General features: G+C 38.4%; 1 protein-coding gene across 1 annotated transcript in view; it reads left to right on the forward strand.

The window, feature by feature from the left end:
* ADGRB3 (adhesion G protein-coupled receptor B3) overlaps positions 1-18244 on the forward strand; it is an 841452-nt gene that overhangs the window by 371851 nt on the left and 451357 nt on the right. The window contains exons 9-10 of the mRNA XM_006159627.3: positions 1942-2043; positions 2409-2515. Of these exons, the coding sequence (XP_006159689.1) occupies positions 1942-2043; positions 2409-2515 (209 nt within the window). The remainder of the gene's footprint in view (positions 1-1941; positions 2044-2408; positions 2516-18244) is intronic.

The following is an 18244-nucleotide window of genomic DNA, read 5'->3' on the forward strand; positions in this document are numbered from 1 at the left end:
AGGCAGAAGAGGTGGGGTCCTTAGCAAAGTGACCCCCCCGCCCCCTGCTGCCCTACGCAATGTTTCCCTCTGCACTTAGTCTCCCTTGGAATACAATATAACGAAAGAGAATGTTTGTAACCTGAAAAAAGTTGCGCCTGTTCTCCCATCTGGTTAATTGAAAATTAAGATAAATAGTTGTCTCTAACTCACAGGTAGTTGGGAAAGACAGAGACCACACATGTGAGGCTTTTAGTAAGGGCTTAGTGAATTCTAATAGGATTATTATTACTATTATTAACATTTTTGGAATATCTAAGGAAAGCAGGTAACATAGTAAGGAAAAAGCAAAAGACCTTGGTGGAGCCTGAGAGAGAATGACCAAGACCCTAAATGATGTATGTTCAAGGAGAAGGCAAAAGTCAGAGTAGAAGGGGTTGTAGGGAAGGTCCATTGCCTGAAGACACAGTTGAGCACATTAGGTTTTGAGGGAGATACTAGAGAGGTGAGGAAGAGACACCAAATGAGAATGAGATTGGTAGAGTTTGAATTACCAACCAATTTCATTAGTTGGAAATTAGTGCCTATATGCACATCAACTCATAAGCATAGGGCTATCTTGAACAACTCAAGGCAGCAGAGAAGACGCGTGGGAAGTCATGAACAAGGCTAACAAGGACTGGGATTCTAGGATCCAGTCCTGCCGATACTCCAGCAGTCCATAACCTTACAGAGGCCGTTTCTTTGCAGGCCTTGGTGCCCTCATCTGTAATAAGGAAGGAAATGTAATAGGTGATCTTCAGTGACATCTTAAATTCTAAAATGTCCTGTATGCTTAAACCACTCATCTTATCTTGGATAATTGGGGGAAAAAAAAACACATTATTTTGAGATTTAATGTCTCCAGTTGCATTCTTCACCACTAATATAACTTAGGGAGTTTATAAATTCTGACATGGAGTTAGTATCAGTAGAATTATGACTATTTTGGATTAAATAATATATTATTCCCAGAGAAGAGTTTCTTCTGGGAAGTAATACTCATGCATTTATAAAGGTACTAACATTTATGTCCTCATTAATTTACCAACATATTTAATAACCATACAATATTCATTTAATTTTGAGCAACTTCTGTGTGCCAGACACACCATTGGGCACAAATTATAAAGAGGTGAGAAGACCTACCCAAGATCCTGGACGAATAGTGAAGACAAATACATGAACGTACAAATTGTAAGGTCATGTGAAAAGCACAATAATAGGTGTGTGTGGAGAGAAGGGACTAGTGTCCTTTCTTCTGTGAGCAGGACTTCAGACGTAAGACAGTGTAGCTAAATCTCGTTCTTTGACGATTCTTTCCATTTTCATGATATTTCTGTTATAACAGCAGTGACATCATTGCTTTTGGTTAAAAAAACAAAAGTTATATATCTTGGGCCTTTAGGTTTATTTATTTTTAATGTTTATAGTCAATCTAATATGGTTTTTGGTTTATTGGAAATCTTATTTTACTGAATACCATCCCATAACATTTTGAATATTGATATGATTGTTGATATTCTTGAATGTGTTCAATTTACAGGCAATTCAAATGATCTTTTTTCCTATGTTATTGTATTTATAATTTCTTACCTACGTTTTATTGTTGTACGTCTTTGTGGAGCACAACATGGATTTTTCAATGCATGCATGTAAATGACTTTTTTAAAAGGCCACAGTAAGCAGTTTCAAAAGTTATTACATTTCTGTAAAGATTTTGCAGAAGATACAAAAATAAAATCTCATGACTTTTTTCTTTATGAAGATTTGGCTAACCATTTAGTAAACAGTATGCTTCAAAGAAAATGAAAGAGCTCTGCCACTAGAGAGAGAGAGATGCATTTGATGATTGTTTATTACCAATATATATTTTTAAAATAAACACTATTGACATTCAAGTCCCTGTGTTTTAAATTGCAGCACCTTATGAAATATGCCCGGAGGACTATCTGATGTCAATGGTGTGGAAAAGGACTCCAGCAGGCGACTTAGCATTCAATCAATGCCCACTGAATGCCACAGGTACAGTAGGACGACTCCCCCAGATGCAAATGACAGTCACTGTCTAAGTCAGCATATTGTATTCACTGTGCAGTCATGCTTTTGTCCTATACCCAAAAATAAGTCTGTTCAATAAGCAATTAATGAAACAATTTTAGTTAAGTGCTTCAGAAATAGAGCTGAGGAAGGCATCTAGAAAATAACTGTGGATGGAATGGTTTCTCAGTGTGACTGAATGCATGATAAAAATAATAAAAGCCACAATTTTATGCACGTTTTCTAAAACAAAAAATGTACAAACTCCGTTTTTTAGCCCGCCTCCCCATTACGTGCTGCCTTCAAACATCCCTGTTGTAAAGCTTCTCTCTGTTCTTTGTGACACGCAGGCACCACTAGCAGACGCTGCTCTCTCAGTCTTCATGGAGTGGCCTTCTGGGAACAGCCGAGCTTTGCAAGATGCATATCAAATGAGTACAGACACTTGCAGCATTCAGTAGGTGCAAAGCCAGCTTTAGTACTTGCTCTGTTTATTTTTTGCTAATGATCGCTGTGTGAGAATTTAACCTTCTGAGTACAATCAAATCAGTTAAAGCTCTTTAAAAATGCCTGAAGGAAAAAGAGATGTGATACAAAGCTAATTTTTATAAGTCAGTGCTAAATTGTTTTGTTCCTAGAGCTTGGGTTTTATGGATCCTGCCATTTAAAAGGAAGCATTCCTGGTCTAATGGGGAAAAGACCTCAGCACGCTCTGTCACTCAGTTTTATCTGTAGCTTTGGCTCAAGTCTGTGTCGAATTGTACATGTCTCCTTTCAGCCTCAGAACGCTCTGTCACTCAGTTTTATCTATAGCTTTGGCTCTAGTCTGTGTCGAATTGTACATGTCTCCTTTCAGGATGCCATGTATCTTCAAATTAAATTCTTTAACTTTTTAGTTTTGGGAGATGATAAAGCTGTGTTACTTAGGTATCAAATTTTTCACCGCAGTTTGAGATTCAGATGTGGAAAAAAAAAAAAGAAAAAGACTGTATTGTTGCACCAGATAAACTTAATTATACACAAAAGATTACATGGGACAAATATTCCAAAAAGTAGCCTTTCTTTTCCCACACATCATTGAATTATTCAGAGTATGATATATGATTATTTTGAGCACTATTAAATTTTGCTTGTTATTTTACAAGTGCAAGTCATTGTCATCACTGAACTCTTGCCATTTCATCCTGACAGTCCAGAGGACCTCCACACATGAATGAACACTGTATGGTGTAGAACAAAATCTGAACCTGAGCCAACTGGAAAGTTGAACATTGGCAGGAATAATGTTTTAGTGAGAGCCTTTAGGTTTTGTTGTGTTTATGTTTCTTTTAATGTTATTATTGTCACTCAAAGATACACTTTAAAAAAAAAAAACCTACAGAATATTCTTGCTTTGGGTAGAGAAGGAGCCTGTACTTATATGAAACAATATTTACCTATGGATTTAGTATTCTTGTAACTATCAGAAAAACAAAAATGCATTGTAAAGTATCTGGAAACCGTATGCTGTCTAGTGTATGTAAATACAAACCAGTGACTGAATTGATGATTATTTACTACATAGAACCTTATTTCTGTCATTATATGTACATATGTGAGGGGACTTCAAAAAGTGTTCAGACTATTTTGGTTCAAAACAGCTTGAAATCTCTGCATAGTTTTTACCTGATACTTATATTCCATGGACTTTTTTTTTTTCATAGTTTTTTTTTACTATAGGGCACATGTGCTCACTGGAGAAAGACATAGAGAGGGGAAAGTGAGTGAGAAATGACCCCCAAGGGGTGGCTGAATGACAATCCCTGGCATTCTTTCTTTCTTCTTCTTCTTCTTCTTCTTCTTCTTCTTCTTCTTCTTCTTCTTCTTCTTCTTCTTCTTCTTCTTCTTTTTTTTTAAGAGAGATTTTTGCTATAGGGTGCATGTGCTCACCAGAGAGACAGAAAGTGAAAAATCACCCCATCACCCCTCAGGGGATGGCCATGCCACAATCTCTTCTCCAGTCTTCTTTTGTAATTTTGGGCATGCACACACATGCATCTGGCATGAGTTTTAAGCCACTGGGTCCGGGACTCGAACCACAATCAACTATGCGGGAATCCAGTGATATAACCATTACACAATCTGCTGGTCCCAACCTGGTGATTTTTAAGTACCTGGGTCCAAGAATTGAACCACGGTCAACCATGTGGAAGTCCAACATCTTAACCACTATTCCACCTGCTGGCCCCCATGAATATGTTTAAATTGACAGAAGGCATGCATGCTCTTCAGAAAGAGAAAGAGAGAAAGCACATCTTAAATGGAATGTGGTCACACTGCAATTCCTTTTCCATTCCTCCAACCTGTTGGGATTTAGGGCATGCTTGGCATGTGCTTGACATGTTTTACAAGTCGTGGGTTCCAAAATTCCAACTGCAATTGACTGTGTGCCATCCAGCTTTCTTAACAACTAGACTACAAGACTGGCCCTCTATGAACTTTTTAAAGACCCTATATACATGTATACATAAACCTGCACACACACACACACACACACACAAACATATGTATATATGTATGTACTAGCAATAGATTATTATTTGGCTCCATAGAGCCATATATCTATCATATACATTTATAATGTAGGCAAATAAAGAGATATATAAATATCAACATATTTTCTATTTATATATTATATTAAGATATAATACAAATATATATATTTATATATGTCCTCCATAGCCAAATAATGATCAACATAATTACTGATTTGATATATAAATATGTTAGACACCATTTGGTTTTTAGTCTCTTAAAAATGTCCTTTTTGGGAACCAGCAGATGCCATAATGGTTATGTTGCTGGACTCCCACATAGTTGACCATGGTTCAAGTCCTGGATCTGGCAGCTTTAAACTCACACTGGACACATGTGCATGTGCATGCATGCCCAAAATCTACAGAGAAGAATGGAGAAGGGATTGTGACATGGCCATGCCCCCTGGGGGTGTGATTTCTCACTTTCTGTCTCTCTGTCTCTCACTGTCTCTCTGTCTAGTACACACATCCTATAGCAAAAATCTTTCTCAAAAATGCTCTTTTTGTGTGTGTATAGACATAAATACACACACAGAAACACACATACACAATGACAGAGAATAATATGTAGCTTAGTTTCATGACATAAAGTGTTAGAATACTAAATATAAAACTTGTATTATTAATAACCATCAGTAACTCATATAATTATATTTCAGAATTAAATAAAGGCAAAACACTTATGAACTCATTTGACAGAACGTATGCATGCTCATCATAAAGAGAAAAAGTCGATTAATTTTTTCCCTAACTATATACATTAGATTTTGTTTGCTTTCATCTGTTTATATTCATATTAAATTCTTGCTTAGTCTTGGTGATAATGGGAATAGTAATTGGGACTAAGTACATGATAAACCAATCCTTACAGAATTGGTAAGAATAAATAATATCACTTTCTTGCAGAAAATTTTTACTTTATAAATTTAGTGTTTTACACAGAAATATTTAAATGAGTGAATGAAGGCTTCCTGAGAATGAAGATAGATATACTCTGTGAAATGAAATCTCAAACTGTGAATGCTCTAAAATCATTCTGTCAATAATTTTTGAAAGGATAGTTAATTTGATTTTTATGTATTATTATTATTTTACAATTTGACTAGAGAGAAACAGAGAGAGAAGGAAAGTGAGAAAGCAAACCTACAAAAAAAAAAAGCAAATCTACAGATCCAAGACTCGAACCACAGTCAACCATGTGGAAGTCCAGTGCTCTAACCACCCCTCCACCTGCTGGTCCCTCAGTCAGTAATTTCACTGTCAATGTACATATGGTCTTGTTGACTTAGGTGCAGAAATCGGGCGCATGATCTTATAGAATAAAAAGCAGTCTATATGCATTCAGTCCCACACAGTACCAGGCAGTTAGCTGGGCACTTTATAAATTAACCTCAGGCCTCACAAGAACCCGCAAAGTGGGATGCCTGCCTCAGTGTGTGCAGAGAGAAACTGATAATCAGAAGGGGAGCAGTTCACTTAAGTGAGGTAAAAAGTCCAAGTTACATTCCTGGAACAATTGTTCACAAGCCTAAAGTCTTTTCTGAAAGTCATGCAGTCTCCCCAGCTTCTGATCTGAAATAATCTGCCCGGCACTCGGAAAGTGGTGGGGAAAGCATTTTCTGGTTTTGTGTTTATAGAAAAAGTCATGTAACATCACTAATGTTATAGTTTGCTGAATGCAAAATGGAACTGATGCCATCTTTAACATCTCTCTATGTTTGGGGAAGAACAGATTTGATAATATATATGGAATCTTTGTAAATTTATTATCTTCATGTACAGAAAATTGGTTCGGAATTTCAAAAAAATCCGAATAAGAATAAAATTTTAGAGCTATACATGTTAAGAAACTGATAAATTAGATAGATATGGGCAGCTAGATAGGTGTCTAGATAAACATATATTTTGTACACATGTTGGCACATGAATTATCTTTACATATACATACACAAATATACACACTTACATTTGCACACATACACAAATCTGGTGCTTACTTAAGGATCATGACCTACTTTACATATTCAGGAAGTATAGCATCAGTCCTGGTCTTAAATAATGCTTATCTACATGCCGGCCTCATCATCCGGACTCTACAAAGTCCAACGGAGCAGGGAGTGGGAACAGGTTCCCTTCATACTCCTACCCCTTTGCTTCCCTGAGCTGTATGGGTTGCAAAGGTAGATAGTGCTCAAGATGTAGAACGTTCCAGACTCCCACACAATCTTACTTCGGAGACTTCTGCACTTTCTCCTCTACTATACCTTATCATTTCAACATTTTATATTCGAGGGGTTTTATTTTCTTTGTATATTATAAAGCTATCACATTGTAGTTAAATATAATCTACTGCAGAGGATTATTTTAAATAGGTAGATCTGTGTTTTCCAGCTCCTTCAATGGGTTACAATATATGCATGTACACGGCTACATTATAATATTGGTATATGCCTATTTCATTAATAGTCCTGTGTCTCTTAAACACAAGGATACAGTTCTCGGAAGTTTCTCATTAAACAATTTTGTTGTTGTGTGAATATTACAGAGTGTATTTACACAAACCTGGGTGGTATAATTTACTACACTTCTAGGCTATTTAATCGTTTTTATTTATTTATTTTTCTGGAGAGGTCTTTGCTATAGGGCATGTGCGCTCGCCAGAAAGACAGAGATAGAGAGACAGAAAGCGAGAAATCACCCCCCGCGGGGGAGATGGCCACGCTGCAATCCCTTCTTCTCCATTCTTCTCTAGGGATCTTCGGCATGCATGCACATGCACCTGGTGTGAGTTTAAGCTACCGGGTCCTGGACGCAAACCATGGTTGACTATATGGGAGTCCAGCGACATAGCCCTTATGCTAACTGCTGGTCCCTAGGCTATTTAATCTTATGGATTGGATCACTGTCAAACATGCTGTCTGTTGGGAACCAGCAGTTAGCGTAATGGCTATGTCGCTGGACTCCCACGTAGTCGACCGCGGTTCGTGTCCCGGACCCGGTGGCTTAAAACTCATGCCGGGCGCGTGTGCGTGCGTGCCCAAGATCCCGAGAGGAGAATGGAGGAGAAGGGATTGCGGCATGACCATCCCCCCTGGGGGGTGATTTCTCGCTTTCTGTCTCTATGTCGCTCTCTGTCTGTCTGGCAAGCGCACGCGCCCTACAGTGAAAATCTCTCCAAAAAAAAAAAATGCTGTCTGTTAATTCATATCTATGTTAATTCACTTGAAATATAAAATACCTCATCTCTCACAATGAACACTGAGCTATTCAAAAGCAAGAACCTTATTTTTTTAAATCTTCATTTCACTAGTGCTAACACAATGCTGAACATATAGATGATATTCCATAGATACTGTGTAAAGAATAACTCTGCTACTTTTATCAATAGTAGAATACTGACAGCTGGAGAGTTCTGATATGCCAGACTTAATATTCATTAATTTTAGCCACATATAAGTAATAAATATTATTCTTCACATTTAATTTTCCAAACAACAGAATATGTAGAAACGTGGAGCAATTCACTTTATGAAATTATTTGGCAGCTGTAGGACAATACAATAATGTGTTTGTTTGGAAACCTAAGAAACAAAGTTGAACACTATGATCCAAGTATTGTTTATTGAAAAAGATAGCACACAAATACATGCATGAATTTAAATAAAATTGAAGGGGCCAGATGGTAGCATAGTGGTTAAGGCACTGGACTCCCACGTGGGTGACCGCGATTCAAGTCCCAGACTCAGAGGCTTGTAACTCATGCTGGATGTGTGTGTATTTATGCCCAAACTCTCAGGAGGGGAATGGAGGCCATGGGATTATGGCATGGCTATCCCTCCTGCGGGGGAGGGCGATATCTCACTTTCTCCGTCTCTCTAGTCAGTGCATGCACCTTATAGCAAAAATCTCTCTTAAAAAATAAATTAAAAATAAATAAATAACATAGAATATATGAGAACAAAGTGCTAAATGTAGTGAGATCCTTGGAAATTTCAAATGTTTTATATGTTAATATTTCACTTGATACTCTGGAATACTTTCAGAATTTAATCCCAAACAATATAAAAATAATTGCAGAACTTTTTGAGAAATAGGCACAAATATCATGTAAATTTACAATATAATTTCTTATTACTTAATAAAACTATTTGGAGAAAATACTGTTGTGGCCAAGTAGCTAGCCTCCCTGAATTAAACAACCAGACTTATATTGCCGCAGGCAAACTGGGACAACCACTGGAACCTCGCACGCTCTCTCTCTCTCTCTTTTTCTCTCTCTTTCTCTTTTATGCACATACTAACATGCACACAAACTTGGGGAGAACAACCATGTAGACCTGGCATAATGTGTGCCACTGTAAGTAAACTGATCTAAAGAAAAATGGCCGACCCGATCTTATCAATCTTTTCCTTGAACGCACCAGTCAGAGAGGCCACTCCTCTTTCTCTAGAGAGGAGGGAGTTGTGTGGAAACTGAAGAAGGCTAAAGACAATATTCTAGTGGAAGCTACTCCCTATAGAAAGATGAAGAGTTAGATACACATGTTCTGTTTTCATTGTTCCTTAACACTTCTGTTTCTATTTTTAAAACTCATTCAATAAACAAATACAACTGTTGTTGCGATCATTTATCTAGTCATGTAATGGTAAGAGATATCAAAGAGCATGAATACTGGGGCCAGGAGTTAGCATAATGGCTATGTTGCTGGACTCCCATGTAGTCGACTGCAGTTCGAGTGCTAGACCCGTTGGTTTAAACTCACGCCAGACGCGTGTGTGTGTGCATGTCCAAGATCCCGAGAGGAGAATAGAGGAGAAGGAAGGGGTTGTGGTGTGGCCATCTCCCCGGGGGGTGGGGGGGTGATTTATCGCTTTCTGTCTCTCTGTCTCTCTCTGTCTTTCTGGTGAGTGCACATGCCCTACAGCAAAAACCTCTCAAAAAAAAAAAAAAACATGAATACTATTTAAGGACCTTGTTTTCCGGTTCTATGGCATCCCCCCTTGCTCTAAGTTTACTAATTTGTTTCTTTCCTGAGAGCGACAGGCACCCTGGCAAGTTTTTCACTCCACCATCCACCCTTGTCTTAGCCAGCCCAAATTATGGGCACTCCCAGCATCACAGGGAAGGTCCAGGATGTTAACTTGGAATCTGTCCTTGTGGGTTCAACATCATGGAACATTAAGCTAGCCACAATACGACCAGCTGGCCCCTGATATCCTCTACTTTTATGGTGGCTTATTAGAAAAGAGAGCTAGAGGGACCACAGATGGCGTAATGGTTGTGTTGCTGAACTCCCACATAGTTGACCACAGTTCGAGTCCCAAACCCAGTGGCTTAACCTCATGCTGGGTGTGTGTGTGGGTGTGTCCAAAGTCCCTAGAGGAGAACAGAGGAGAAGGGATCACGGCATGGGCATCCCCTTGGGGAGTGGCTTCTTGCTTTCTATCTCTCTGTCTCTGTCTCTCTGGTGAGTGCATGCACTCTATATCAAAAATTTCTCTTAAAAATAAGAAAAGAGAGCTAACTAGAGACCTAGACAAAAGAGAGGAAGAAAGAATCGGAGAATAGGTTTGCTTTATTTTTTTCCCTTGTACTCTCTGTATTCCAGGTAAATTTTGTCTTACTGCTACATTTCTCACATATAATTTTTCTGGCCTACATACACTGCACAGATACTTAGCACATTGCCGAAGATAGGGTAATATATGTTAGTACTAAAACTTTTTAAGAACAAAAAGAGAAAACAATAACCATCATAGTTTTAATTTACCAAAATATTTATTAAGCCAAAAAGTATGCCTTTTTTTTTTTTTTTTTAATGAGCAGTTAAGAAACAAAGAATTCAGTGTTAAAGGACAACTGGTCAGATGAATTTAATTTTCAAATATTTCATTGAGATGAGCATAAGAGACAAGATTACCTGTTCTGCAAGTTTTAAGTAGTACGATATGACTAGATCATTACATGTTATCACAGAATGGGGGAAGCAGGGAAAAACTAGGTCAATGATTCTTTTTTTAATATTATTATTTGTTTATTTAGGTTTTTGCGGTAGGTCATGTATACTTACCAGATAGATGCAGACAGAGAAAGAGAGAGGGAAAAATAAGAAATCACTCCCTAGAGAGGTTGGTCATGACACAATCCCTTCTTCTCAGGATTTTGGGCACACACACCCACACACATGCCTGGTGTGATTTTCAGCTGCAATTGGGGACTGAACTATGGAAGGCCATGTGGGAGTCCAGCACCCCAAACACTATGCCACCCGCTGGCCCTAGGTCAGTAGTTCTTAAGCCTTACTGAACATTACAGTCATGTGGGAGTTCTTACTAATGAATCAATGCAGGGAAGAGGGGGTCACAATCAACCATACAAAAATGTTACCCATTTAATTGCAACATTCAGTAGCTATGAGCTCTTTCTATTACTAATTACAACATTGATTTGGCATCCATATACGTGTATTTCTAATTGCACGCTCTTCTCATGAAATAATACGTACATCCTTGTTCTAACTACTCAAGATATGGCTTTGACAGCCTTTTTGTTGCCAAGCTCTGAAAGTTTGTCAGAGTTATTTTTTCCAGAGCTCAGATAATCCTCATAAAAATCAGCAATGCGAAGGAAAATATACAGATTAGTATTTCCTTTAAAAAGGACAGAAGCCTATTAGTTTTATTCAGAACCACATGTTAAAGTATTGGGATCTGAATTCAACTACACTATTAAAAAGTTTTTTAGCAGGTGGACCTGAACACAAGTATGAGTTCACTGAGTAGTCAAAAATGGTAATAGCTCATATTTATTGGATGCTATTTACTCCGAGGAAACTGATGGGAAAAAATATATAAGGAAGATGTTTAAATCTTGATATTCTAAGTGACTCATATGTCAAAATTTGTAGCATGTCTCACAAATTCCTAAAGAGTTTTCCATTATGCCTGTAAAAATATTTCAACTATATGAGCTTCACTTAGAGTATTATAAGTCTAGAATAGAAGTTGAAAACTTTTTCCTAAGAACCACATTTTATAGCCAGTATTTTATACTTTACATGTTATATATTCTGCATTATAACCACTCAACTCTTTTCTTGTAGCACAAGAGCAGCTACAGACAGTAAATGAATAAATGGACTTAGTGTGCTCCACTGAGACGTTATACAAAAATAGACAATGGGCTGAATTAAGCCCACAGGCTGTAATTCACTAACTTCTGGTCTAGAATATGTGTACCTTTTATTTTATTTTTTAAATTTGCCAGAGGGCGTTTATGCTCACCAGAGAGAGACAGAAAAAGCATCTCCCTAATGGGCCTTGGTCCTGCCACAATCCTTTGTTCTCTGTTTTTCCATCTTTTTAGGATTTGAGGCACACTTGAACACATACCTGACATTTCTTTCCAGCTGAGTTGTCACTTGAGCTGCACGATCAGCCATGAGGGATCCGGTTCTTTTTACCAGAAGACAACTAGTCCAGCCCTTGTACATTTCATTTATTTATTTATTTATTTATTTATTTATTTATTTGCTATAGGGCACATGTGCTCCCCAGTCAGAGAGACAGAGAGAGACAGGGAGACAGAAAGTGAGAAATCACCCTCCAGGGGAGATGGCCATGCTGCAGTCCCTTCCCCTCCATTCTTCTCTCAGGATCTTGGGCACGCACGCATGCACTCACACATCTGGCATGAGTTTTAAGGTTCCATGTCCAGTACATTTCATTCCTAAAAAAGTTTTTCTTTGTTTGCTTTTGTTTCTTGAGATTGTGACTCTTTTGGAATGCTTCATCAGAGAATGGGCAAAACCCATGTTGTACCTTTTCTCCCTCTCTTTTCGTTACCATTTTAAACTGTAATTATTTATTTTAAATTTCTTGTCAACTAACTCTAATCTGTGAGCCAGCTTTTTTTGTTTGTTTTTCTTTTTCTTTTAATTGTCGGTCATGTCATCTGATCTTTTTACATATTGCAGAAACTTTTATTAAATATCAGACATGGTGAAAATCAAGTGTAGGTTCTACAGACCATGTTAATATCCATCAGAAAGTACTCTTTCTTCTTTCATTCAGATACAGTGAGTAGTTGATACTCAGTTCAGTCAGGGATTGATGCGGGTCAAGGATGTTTTGCAGTTTTAGGGTGACTACATCTGCTTAGCCCCCTTCCTCCACTGTGTCTGGTAGAGCTTTGGATGAACATCTATGTGGCCCTTCTGTCAGCCCCGAGAAACTGTAGAAGGGTCACCTCTGCCCTTCAGAGGTCCCAGCTCAGTGACGCGGTTTCGTGCCCAAACAACTTCAAAGTCATCAAAGTCTTTGCGAGGAGGACCAGCTGAGGGCTTTAGGCTGGATGCCTCTTCTTGCCCAGCCACAGAGGAGTAGGCAGTAGGGAGCTTCTGCGCGATGCTAGAAGCCATATAGAAAGGCTCTTGTTAGCTAGAGTCCCAGTTCTATCTCAACATTAAGGTGCATTTGTGTGTGTACCTGCCATCCAGGCTGGCTGCAGGGCTCAGGGAGGATTGTGACATGAAGACTCTGTCAAGGATGCCTCTCTCTCTCTCTCTCAATAAATGAAAACACTAAACTTAAGAAAAGAAGAATAAAAAAGCTGAATTCCTCCCTCAGCAGACACTTGTATTTAAAGGATGGTGGAAATTATCCTTCTGGATTTTCAGAAGTTGTCATTCTATCACCTCAGCTCTCTGTACAGGTCAAAAACCAGAAGACAACTAGTCCAGCCCTTGTTTCATTTATTTATTTATTTATTTATTTATTTATTTATTTGCTATAGGGCACATGTGCTCCCCAGTCAGAGAGACAGAGAGAGACAGGGAGACAGAAAGTGAGAAATCACCCTCCAGGGGAGATGGCCATGCTGCAGTCCCTTCCCCTCCATTCTTCTCTCAGGATCTTGGGCACGCACGCATGCACTCACACATCTGGCATGAGTTTTAAGGTTCCATGTCCAGTACATTTCATTCCTAAAAAAGTTTTTCTTTGTTTGCTTTTGTTTCTTGAGATTGTGACTCTTTTGGAATGCTTCATCAGAGAATGGGCAAAACCCATGTTGTACCTTTTCTCCCTCTCTTTTCGTTACCATTTTAAACTGTAATTATTTATTTTAAATTTCTTGTCAACTAACTCTAATCTGTGAGCCAGCTTTTTTTGTTTGTTTTTCTTTTTCTTTTAATTGTCGGTCATGTCATCTGATCTTTTTACATATTGCAGAAACTTTTATTAAATATCAGACATGGTGAAAATCAAGTGTAGGTTCTACAGACCATGTTAATATCCATCAGAAAGTACTCTTTCTTCTTTCATTCAGATACAGTGAGTAGTTGATACTCAGTTCAGTCAGGGATTGATACGGGTCAAGGATGTTTTGCAGTTTTAGGGTGACTACATCTGCTTAGCCCCCTTCCTCCACTGTGTCTGGTAGAGCTTTGGATGAACATCTATGTGGCCCTTCTGTCAGCCCCGAGAAACTGTAGAAGGGTCACCTCTGCCCTTCAGAGGTCCCAGCTCAGTGACGCGGTTTCGTGCCCAAACAACTTCAAAGTCATCAAAGTCTTTGCGAGGAGGACCAGCTGAGGGCTTTAGGCTGGATGCCTCTTCTTGCCCAGCCACAGAGGTGTAGGCAGTAGGGAGCTTCTGCGCGATGCTAGAAGCCATATAGAAAGGCTCTTGTTAGCTAGAGTCCCAGTTCTATCTCAACATTAAGGTGCATTTGTGTGTGTACCTGCCATCCAGGCTGGCTGCAGGGCTCAGGGAGGATTGTGACATGAAGACTCTGTCAAGGATGCCTCTCTCTCTCTCTCTCAATAAATGAAAACACTAAACTTAAGAAAAGAAGAATAAAAAAGCTGAATTCCTCCCTCAGCAGACACTTGTATTTAAAGGATGGTGGAAATTATCCTTCTGGATTTTCAGAAGTTGTCATTCTATCACCTCAGCTCTCTGTACAGGTCAAAAACTCAGCGAATGACTTCTGAGTTTTTTGGCTAAATTTTTAGAGCTCCTCAAATTTGCAATATATTTCTTAAGCCACAGACAACCATATATTATAGCATTTGTTTCTTTGTGTACCCCCAGCATCCTCTACCTGACCCTTCCTGCCTCAGTTCTTATCCTAATGTAACAAACCCTTCCAGGAGGGGGAAAAAAGAAACAGGCTGAAGTTTGGGACTAACTTCAGAAAGGATCTCCAGTTCCTGAATACTTGGTCAATCTCATCCCACTGCTGCCACGCACTTGGATGCCTTCAAAAGTGTGATTTTTACAACGTACATGGGTGTCTGAGTCATGGCGTCCAGAACATTGGTCTTACATTAACCAGATATCATCCCAAACCAGTAAATTTCCATTTTATTGCAAGAATAGAAACTTTAGACATACCCTATTGTGTTTCCTAGGGAATTTAAGGACTTCAAATAAAATACCTTTAATAGTTATACTAACTTTCATTTTTTTAGAATTATTTTATTCAACTTTATTTATTTATTTTAATTGGACCAGAGAGGGACAAGAATGAGAGAGAGAGGGAGAAAGTGAGAAAGCAAGCCACCAAGTCTGGGACTCAAACCACCATTGGCCATGTGGGAGTCCAGCACCCTTAACCACCATGCCACCTGCTGGCCCCTAATTTTTACTTTTTAAAAGACTTACAATGTGTTGCTGATTATATCTATAAAAGCCCAGGAGATTTTTAAGCTTCTCCCAAAGGATGGATTTAGAGTGATTTAGAGAAGGAATGTTAGAATCAGTCTTAGGCATTGAAATTATTGAACTGAAGCCTATCTATAGGATAACTTAATAGTTAATTGTCCAAATAATTGTGTTTAGACTAATACCAAAGGAAAAAAGTATTACAAAAGAAAATGTACTCTGCTGTGCAATCACTCATCCATCTAGTCATCTCCCATTAATTTATTTTACTAATACTTCCTAAGCTCTAACAGTAAACAGAATGCAGGGACCAAGAATGAAACTTGAATGTAGCACACCAAAAACACAAGATAAAGTAGATGGGAAAAGAGATTTTAAAAAATTATAAATTGTGATATTTGAAGAAAATTAATAAGTTATCAACATAAGAAATCATTTAGTGACTACTTCAAATAGAAAAATCAGTGAGTGGGAGCCAGCAAGTGGCATGGTGGTTAAGACACTGGATTCCCACATGGCCAAATGTGGTTCAAGTCCCAAAGCTGGAAGCTTGCTTTCTCACTTTCTTGCTCTCTCTCTCTCTGTGTCTCTCTGTGGTGAACACACACGCCCTATAGCAAATTAAAAATAATAGTCATAAATAAAATTAAATATGATTCATAAAAAAATGAAAATCAGTAAGATCTCTATGTTCAAGTCTCAAAGCTGGAAGCTTGCTTTCTCACTTTCTTGCTCTCTCTCTCTCTCTGTGTCTCTCTGTGGTGAACACACACGCCCTATAGCAAATTAAAAATAATAGTCATAAATAAAATTAAATATGAATCATAAAAAAATGAAAATTAGTAAGATCTCTATGAGGGTATGACATTTAAAATTGTGACCTGAAAAAATGAAATGGATCTAGGCATGTAATAAGTAAAGATGGTGAATTTATCCAGGATTGACAGCACCTTTTATACAGAGAAAAGACTATGAGGCAAGACCTTGAGGTAGTTAAAGAAGTGAAGGAAAATCCACTGGTCAGAGCTGATAAACAAGAGGAGCCTCTCATGGCAGGAAACCAGTGAGCCAAGTTGGGAAGAAATTATGCTGTGTCTCGAAGGACTTTGCTAGGGGTTTGTATTTTATTCTTAGTTCAGTGGGAAGCTGTTGAGAATAGAAGACGGTGACGTGATTCATTCTAATTAAAGAGGGACTTATGGGCGTCTTTGGGATAATTGCCTGAAGAGTGGCGGGGTGTGGACGCCATGAAGTCTGCAGTAAGCCCCACGAGCAGTTATGATATCCTTCGCTGAGGTTTAGAGATCACATTTGGCTGATCGCGATGTAATTTTATGCAATGAGGAAAGCAGCACCACAGTAAATACTTTGTGGAAGGTAGGGCTGAATACTGACTAAGGTGGTTTTTATAAATATAGAGAGGGCAGATAGACATGGAAGTCAACAGCTCAGATTCAACTCCTGGAAGGAAATTATTTTGGAAGTCATCAATCTAAAAAGTAGGAGCTAAGGAAGGGAAGAAGTGCTGTATATTCATCCCGTTCTAGATTTTGCTGATGAGTAACAACAGAAGAGCGGGATAGTAGCAGTTAGGACATGTAAGATTGAAAGAGGTTTTTGTATTGTTTTGGAACTTTTTTATATTGAAAGAAATAATCCAATAGACAGAGAAATAGTAAAAATTTAAAAGAGAAATAAGAAAATTAGCAAAAATCCAATAAGGCAAAATAGGTAGATAGCAAAAACAAAACAAAATAAAAAAACTGACTTTGGTAAGAAGAGATACTTGTTCAGTTATACCTGAGAAAAGAAGATAGGGAAGATGAATAGAATGAAAAGTGATTAGTAGGTTTTGTGTGGAAGAAATTATGGACTTTTCATCTGATAGCTTCCATTTTCTCCATTAAGTAGGAGGCGAGGTCATTAGCAAAGAGTGAGGATTTAGGAGGAGATGGGTGTCTCTTCAGGAGAGATCAAAAGGTATGAAATAGTAATTTCCAGCAGGTTGAAAATAAGCCTATTAAAGAAATATAATAGGATTACCAGGGTGCATTGGGTACAGTCTGAGGTTTGGAAGAAAAAATTCAGAGTATAGCTCGTCAGTTTGGTTATGATTTTTTCTCCAGTGAAGTTGAGCTATTTTGAGTGCAGGTGCAGAGAAGCATTTGTTAGTGTCTTGCTATTCAAAATATTTTTTTGTGAACTAGAAGTATCAGCAGCATCTGAGAGTATATTAGCAATGCAGAATCTCAGATTGTGTTCCAGAGCATTTGAATCAGAATCTGTATTTTGAAAAGTCTCTTCTGTGATTCATGTGCACATTAACTTCTGAGCAGCGCTGATTGATTTAATGTAAGTTTTGTTGAACTAATGCATTGGAGTTAGTAAGGGGCAAAGAAGTGGGCCAGCAGACAGCATAGAAATTAAAGCACTGGATCCCACATGGCCAACTGCATAGTTTGAGTCCTGGACCTGGTGGTTTGAAAATTACACTGTGTGCGTGTGTGTGTGTGTGTGTGTGTGTGTGTGTGTGTGCCTAGAATCCTGAGGAGAATGGAGAAGAAGGTAATGTGGTGTGACCATCGCTGTGTGTGTTTGTGTGTGTGTGTGTGTGTGTGTGTGTGTGTGTGTGCAGGGGTTAATTTAGTACCCTTTCTGTCCTACATGTATGTCTCCCTCCAGTGAGCACATGTACCCTACAGCAAAACAAAACAATACAAAACAAAACAAAACAGAAGAGGGAAGGATCAAAGAAGTAAAGTGACTATTCATTAGCCAGCTCCATACCCTTGCATGACATACTGTATTAAATGATAGCTGCTTTTTGTCTTCTGGGCATTTGGCTTCCCATCCTCTTGAAGTTAGATGCATCCATGTGGCTGGTTCTGGCCAAATGGTGGTGTAGGGAGATGATCTTTGCCATGTCAAGCCTGAGAATATCA

Source organism: Tupaia chinensis, unplaced genomic scaffold (genome assembly GCF_000334495.1).
Source record: "Tupaia chinensis unplaced genomic scaffold, TupChi_1.0 Scaffold000639_1, whole genome shotgun sequence".
Lineage (NCBI taxonomy): Eukaryota > Metazoa > Chordata > Mammalia > Scandentia > Tupaiidae > Tupaia > Tupaia belangeri.